The 7,393-nt window shown below is 46.2% G+C and overlaps 2 protein-coding genes across 2 annotated transcripts; one reads left to right on the top strand and one right to left on the bottom strand.

Annotated features, from left to right (window-relative positions):
• Positions 1–1,447: 1,447 nt before the first annotated feature.
• LOC147990342 (putative B3 domain-containing protein Os03g0621600) lies at positions 1,448–1,897 on the top strand. Its single transcript, XM_087538144.1, has one exon. It carries the CDS (start codon positions 1,448–1,450, stop codon positions 1,895–1,897), a length of 450 nt encoding a protein of 149 aa, XP_087394270.1.
• A 953-nt stretch (positions 1,898–2,850) lies between these two features.
• On the bottom strand, positions 2,851–6,361 carry LOC125530973 (mRNA cap guanine-N(7) methyltransferase 1). The gene is made up of 13 exons (XM_048695377.2): positions 6,029–6,361; positions 5,775–5,929; positions 5,583–5,651; positions 5,416–5,487; positions 5,032–5,130; positions 4,680–4,736; positions 4,263–4,401; positions 4,107–4,171; positions 3,970–4,020; positions 3,762–3,824; positions 3,450–3,573; positions 3,312–3,373; positions 2,851–3,211 (listed from the first exon to the last, which is right to left on the bottom strand). The coding sequence occupies exons 1-13, from the start codon at positions 6,096–6,098 to the stop codon at positions 3,119–3,121; spliced, it is 1,119 nt and encodes a 372-aa protein (XP_048551334.1). The 5' UTR covers positions 6,099–6,361; the 3' UTR covers positions 2,851–3,118.
• Positions 6,362–7,393: the final 1,032 nt, after the last annotated feature.

Raw genomic sequence — 7,393 nt, 5'->3', positions numbered from 1 at the left:
GCGCCCCTCCCCTCCCTTGGTCCGAATAGGACAAGGAGAGGGGGCCGGGCCCCCTCTCTCTTTTCCCCCCTCCGTGAATCCTATTCCAACTAGGATTGGGGGGAATCCTACTCCCAGAGGGAGTAGGACTCCTCCTGGCGCGCCTCTCCTAGGCCGGCCGCACCCCCCCCCCCCTTGAGCCTTTATATACGGAGGCAGGGGCACCCCTTCCACCATAGTCCTCGATAATATTGTAGCGGTGCTTAGGCGAAGCCCTGCTGCAGTAGTACATCAAGATCGTCACCACGCCGTCGTGCTGACGGAACTCTTCCCCGACACTTTGCTGGATCGGAGTCCGGGGATCGTCATCGAGCTGAACGTGTGCTAGAACTCGGAGGCGTCGTAGTTTCGGTGCTTGATCGGTCGGGCCGTGGAGACGTACGACTACATCAACCAAACACTTCCGTTGTCGATCTACAAGGGTACGTAGATCACACTCTCCCCCTCTCGTTGCTATGCATCACTATGATCTTGCGTGAGCGTAGGAATTTTTTTGAAATTACTACGAAACCCAACAGCGACCGTTTGCGTAGTTTCTCATCTTACGCTTGTACCCATAAGTTAGCCACCATACAATGCTTAGCCGCTTGTTGCAGCCTCACCACTTATCCATTTCATACCCATTAAGCTTTGCTAGTCTTGATACCCATGGTAATGGGATTGCTGAGTCCTCGTGGCTCACAGATTACTACAACAAGAGTAGCAGGTACAGGTAATGCGATGATCTGACGCGAGTGTGATGCTTGCTTGTTTTGGAGTTCCTCCTCTTCTTCGATCGAGGGATAGGTTCCGGATCGGGGAACTTGGGATTAGCAGGGTGGATGTCATTCTTCTTTTTCGTTTGATTTCATCCGTAGTCGGATCCTGCTCTTCTGTATGATGATTGCTATGTATGGATGTACTGTTCTATTCATGTTGTAGCTTGTGGCAAGTGTAAGACTTTACCTTGTATTCTCATCTATTCAGTACATGGTATGTTGTAATGATATCCACCTTGCTATGCACTCAAAATACGATTGTGCCCCAATCATGAATTCATCACGTGATTGGGATAGAATCGCATCTTGGGCGCGACATCCCGTGTGCACGGTACACGTCCGTGCGCACGGGGTGCTACAACGGCCCAGGCCCGTGCGCACGAGGGTGCGTGTTCCTGCTACAGAAGCCTCCTGGGAGGCCCATGGACACGAGGTCCCGATGGCCCGTGCGCGCGGGGTCGCTTGGGAGGTGTTGTTTCATCTTCTTGGACTCCTTCTCCTTCCTCGTGGCCTTGGTATGCTTCTCCTACTCCTTTTGAGGTGTCCCTCTGCTGCTTGGTGACGTTTGTCTTCGTACCTCGGTTTCGATGGCGCGTGCTCGAGCTCTTGTCATAGGTCCACGTGTTGCTTGATGCGTTCATGCAGAGTCCATGGGGATGATGGAAGGATGCTCTGCATCACAAGGGCAAGGAGGAAGTGCTGGTGCAGGATCACCCAAGCGCCAAGGGAGGAACTATGGCCACTACCATCAGGAGTCAGGACCAAACCACTTCTGCAAGGTTATCCTTGCTCCAAAGCTGGAGAATTTGCCATTGCCTTTGGACTTCACGAAGCACTTCCCCGCCATCCCTACAGAGTTCAAGCTCAGGGCGAACACCAACTGCGCATGGAGGGTGACGGTGAGGGTGATCAATGATAGGGTCACCCTTGATCAGGGTTGGGCCACCTTCACCGCCGTTCACCAGATCATGATCGGGTACATGCTGACGTTCAAGCTGCCGACCCCCGACACCATGAAGGTGATCGTCTTCAACGACGAGGGCGTGGAGGTGGTCACCAAGTGCAAGGAGCATGACAACGCCTTCGCCGTGATTGCTTGAGCTCCTGTTGCCCGTTCCTTGTTGGTCCTTGGTTTAAGACTTGGGTCTCGTCTAAGACTTATCATACTATGTTCATTTAAAACTTGTGATGCGTGTGGTTAAGACTTGTGTTTGTGCCTAAGATTATTCTGTTGCTCCTAGTTTAGTTTTTAGTAGTTCATGTGTGTCTTTGGTAACCTCACCACATCATGGAGGAGGTTATCACACAACTTTCCTGAATGTAACCAAACAGTCAGACTTGTGATTCCCCTCAAACAAGTCGGCAACCAAACAACAGGCCTTGGGTTTGGGCACATGCAAGCTAGAGGGGATACACGCAACCAAACTAAGTGTAGATGTTGATTTTTGAGCAACCAAACAACAAGCCTTGGGTTTGGGCACATGCAAGTTAGAGGGGATACACGCGAGAGGGCACCATCTGAACCCATGGGCATATGCACCCATTTTTCATAAAATGCATTTTAAGCACGTTTTAAAATGTCAAAAAAATCAAAAGAAAATATCACGCATACATGTTCGCAAATGTATGTACGCGGCACAAAGTTTTATGAAAAAATATCTTTTTGTTTTGCCTCCGTAAAAAAGACAAATTTCAGTGCTTCTAAATAATATTTCACGACATAAATTTTTTTCTTTTTTGCACAGGCCACAAAAAAAGTTATTTTTCCATGAAACTTTATGCACGCACATAGAACATGAAGACGTACCCGTGCAATTTTTTCAGATTTTTTTAGAATTTAGAAATGTGTTTTTCAAAGTGGGTTCATATATACCCGGGTTCATCCATGCACCTCTCGGATACAGGCAACCAAACTAAGTGTAGATGTTGATTTTTAGCCTGTATATGCTCAACCAGACCAGTTGGGACAAGTAACGCGTCCCCACTACACCGGGCAGCGCTCAAGCAAAACTTCCTTGGATATGGAAGCGCACAAAATGCGAGTACATCACGATTAAAATGAGTGAACAGATGTTTCCACGTTTCATATAAAACTTCAGTGCTTTGCGTGAAGTATTGACACCTAAATATTTATTCATCCCTGCAAAATTACATAACGAGTATCTAGCCCATGCTGTTTATACATTACACCTGGTAAGTTACATAACAGATACGCCTCGGAGAGACCACAGGTGAGCCACTAAAGATACAACTTTCTTTTACGCAATGTGACGCGTAGAATCTGTAACTTGTTAGTAAGCTCCAGGAGGGCAAATTCTGCTTTATATGCTAAGAAACTCGATGTCCTCCTCAGCAAGGAACGTCTTCCCTCTGTTAGCATTGTTGGCTCTCCGCTGGGAGGGTGGAGGGCCTCGCTGCGTAAACCGAACATCTTAGCAAACATAGGTGTGTGTGACTGCATGTGGTTTCAGTTGTTAACAGGATGAGAAATGGTGAAATTGTGTTTGTTAATACCTTACGCAGAACAAATGCGAGGTAGAGATAGGACACTTCCCACTCATCCTGCGATAGTGTGCCTGCGTAACTCAACTATGTTAAGGCAATGAAATGACATTTATTTAGAACAGTGAATTTAGTAGGTAATCTACTTACTTTGGACCGATCGTCCATCACCAAGAGCACCCAGCCTTCGCATGAGATCAGCAAATTCAGGCTTTTGCAGGTACTCATGTACAAATTCGTGGAAGTTCTTCATTAGAACCAGCTCTAAATCATACTGCAAAAAAGGGACAATTTTTTGGTCATAATCTCAGCATCCATCAGAGCAAATTTGTAAAAGAAAAACTAATGATACAGAAAAATATTTTAGCATTAATTTCGTAAATAATGAAATGAACTAGGTCGAAATGAGGAAATAAAAACACAGTTCACCATAGCAGACTAAGCAATAGATTAGTTGCATACCTCCTCTGCCAGTAGTTTGAAGAGATGGAATGGAACAACCCACTCCGGGCAATCAACTGCGTCCTGCATGTTGGCAACGAGTAAAAATAGGAAGCTAGGCACAGCATACGGCAATAAACACCCAAGTTGTAACAAGACATGTATGTCAGATAAGGGCAATGCCAAGAACATCAGTTTCACACTATTCAAAAGTTGATCCTGTTCTCACCTCTAAATGAAACTTGTACTTGATACCAAAAGGCCTGGATGCGGGGAATTTCTACGTCATTGTGAAAAAAAAAGGATCAGTCAGTAATGAAAACTAACATACAAGTAGTTATTATAAATAAATAAATAAATAACTACCTTTTCGTTGTACTCCTCACCAAAGGTAATCCAGTAAACACTGTTTCCAAACTCCATCCCGTCAGCTGAGGATATAAATTTCTATCAAACATCTTGTGACAAGTACGGTCCAATTTGATGAGATCAATCAAATTATAAATCAAGATAGTAACATACTTTCTCTTAGCCTTTTAATAATGACATTAGCATCAGGCATCGTTCCAATGAAAGTGCCTCCAGGACGAAGCAATGCAGATATATTAGCAAGGGCTTGTCTTGCACGTGCTTCAGTTGACCATGAGTAGTGCATTGCAAACTGAGATACATAAAAAGAACAATCAGAAATTCAGAATTGGTCAACAGTCAAAACAGTTAGCTCGTTATAATCATACCCATTTGTACTTATATTTTATTTGCTTGACATAACAATGATACTTAAATTTGTTTGAACAATGATTCTAATATTTAACAGTGGTTATATTTACAGAAGGTTTCTGAAATACAAAGTTGTTTTGCAATTGGAAGTAATAGATGGTTGAACTAACCAAATAATAACAACAAACTTCCTTGAACATATAAAGATAGGTCACTCACCTGGCAGCTGCATATGTCAAATGGAGCATCCTCACATAGATACTCATCCAGACGAGTCTACAACAATATGAAAACAGAAGCATTGTGATGCACTTCATAATTATTGATGAGCATCTGAAGAGTACCACAAATAATAGATTTATATACATATGGGGCAAAGCATATTTTCCTGATGATGTGAAAGTATAGAAGAATCATCCATAATGACAAAATGCATGGATATGTTGGCACGAGTTTTATTCAACACTTGGAACAAGCTATGGCACTATGTCTGTCTGCGCGTACAGAGCACACCATCACGGTAGGTTTGATTAATTTGGTAAACTGTACTACCATTTATGATCACCTTTACCTCGTAACAATCAGCACAAATAAGCCGTGCAGGAAAGCTGAACTTCTTCCTTCGCTGTTGATCAGTATCACCGTTATAACGGGTCATACAATCTTTTATCTGCAAGTTTAAAGCTCCAACATCATGAAAACACACTTATTTGAAGTCTACAAGAGGTAGGGAGGAAACCAAAAGCAAATACACAAGTTTCTGTGGTCCAGAACCGCTGATAAATCTGGATGTTCTTTTATGAAGGACACTGAGTAAAAACAAGTTGAATATATACGTTGAGATAAGTTTAAACGTTCAAATGATTATTGTACAGGTTACAAATAACAATATAACAGTACCTTCTATATCTATATATGCATATAATATAGATTTATCATGTTACGAGAAACTAACCGAGCCTTCTGCAATATCAACGCCTACATAATAGCCAACCCTGGCCTTATCCCACTTTATCAAATCCCCTCCCTGCATTACATAGCAAATCAATATATGTCAGCACTAGCTTGGAACTACAAGAATCCCAGCTTATCTTAATTAACACGCACAAAAACAGTGCTTACCTTGCCACAGGCAAGATCTAGAACGCAGTCTCCTGGACGCGCATACAGCTGGACCAGGACGCTCTTTATCTGCGAAAGGTGAGGTTTGAGGATTAGCGCGGCTTCTTACTGGTTCCACCCAACATTGTAGAGGTGACAATTTCTCAAGAGTTTGAGGAGATGAATGGATGGGTAGCACAGCTAGTAGTGTACCCAGTTGTTGAGCTTCTTGAGGTGGATGATGGGGCTGTTCTCGCGCTCCTCGAGCGTCTGATTCGATCGGGCGCTGTAGTGGTCTGCCACCCGCCGCGCGCTGTTCCGCTCCTCCGAGTACCCTTGTTGTCCCCCGTAGCCGCCGCCGCCGCCGCCTACGCAAAGCCCAAACCCTAGTTAGCTATCCGCAGCACAGAATTGGGGGTTAGCGGGCAACTGGATTGGGTCTGGTGAAGAAGGCGGGGAATAGATACCTGCGCCGAACTGGCGCTTTTGGGCGGAGGCGAGGGAGGAGGAGGGCTCGTCGCGGGGTCGCTTGTTCATCACCCCGGCGATCGCGGACGGCGGCGCGGCGAGGAGAAGGCGGGGCCGGGACGGGGCCGCGCGGAAGATAGGGCGGGACGGGACAGGCTCGCGCGGTGGAGGGCGTACAGGGGGCGGAGGACGACCGGCGGGCGGAGCTCCGGTGGCGGAGGAGCAGTCGAGAGAGCGAAGAAAGCGGGGCGGTCTGCGGGCGTCGTTCTGGACGAAACAGAATTGAGGAGCGCCCTATTGGATTTCAGTCAGGGTCCCTTCCCATCTCACATGGCGTAATTGATTTGACAGGTATCTCCAAATTACCCCTAATATAAAACGAACGCGCGGATAGTGATACGGGAGAACCGCCATCCATCCCTCGATCGTACGCAATTTACAAACAACATGCAAACACGACGAATACATGCAAACGGATATAAGTTTGATATATATTTGCGTAAAACGGACGAATTTCATCGGTTTAACTATATAATAAAACCTAAAATTACTTAAACTACCTTGTAGCGTACGGTGATTCGTACGTCAAGCCGGCTGATCAGCGACACCTCCATCGCTGTCATCAGACTCGCCCTTCCAGTGGTGAAAGGGCGCGAGGGCGTGGCAGCCCTGCCCGGCCGTCGCCCGACGTTCGCAGAGGAGTCGCTCCACTTCCTCTTGCAATATGCAGAGGGCCGTTGTCCAACCTTGGCCTTGCCCCTACCGGCGGCTGATGAAGCTATGTATCTAGGGTAGGGTCATGGACCTGTCCTAACTGCCCTACCCAAGGACATCTCTAATAGAAATCACTTTTCAATCAACTTGGAGGTGTTCCACTCGACAGACTCGAAGACACTCGACCAAGAAGCAATCACTCGACCAAGATCCAATCACTCGACGGCCAGGAGACCTAAAGTCACTCCGCACGCTAACGGTCGGTCATTAAGTAGCTTTTATGATCATCATAGCACTTTATTAGGGGCGTTACCAGTAATGCCCGACCTTAATGTATTTAAAACCCTGCATAACTGAGGGCTGGAGGGGTCTGGCGAACTCTATATAAGCCACCCCCATCCTCAGTGTAAAGGGTTCGCACCCCTATAATTCATACACACATAATCCAGTCGACCGCCTCCGGGCTCCGAGACGTAGGGCTATTACTTCCTCCGAGAAGGGCCTGAACTCGTAAACCTCGTGTGCTTACAACTACTCTATAGCTAAGATCTTACCTCTCCATACCTACCCCCCTACATTACTATCAGACTTAGAATCACGACAGTTGGCGCCCACCGTGGGGCGGTGTCTTAGCGATTTGTTGGAGGACT

The sequence above is a fragment of the Triticum urartu genome, chromosome 1A, assembly GCF_056163025.1.
Source record: "Triticum urartu cultivar PI428250 chromosome 1A, HENAU_Tu73, whole genome shotgun sequence".
Classification (NCBI taxonomy): Eukaryota; Viridiplantae; Streptophyta; class Magnoliopsida; order Poales; family Poaceae; genus Triticum; species Triticum urartu.
This window is presented reverse-complemented; position numbering and strand designations above follow the sequence as displayed.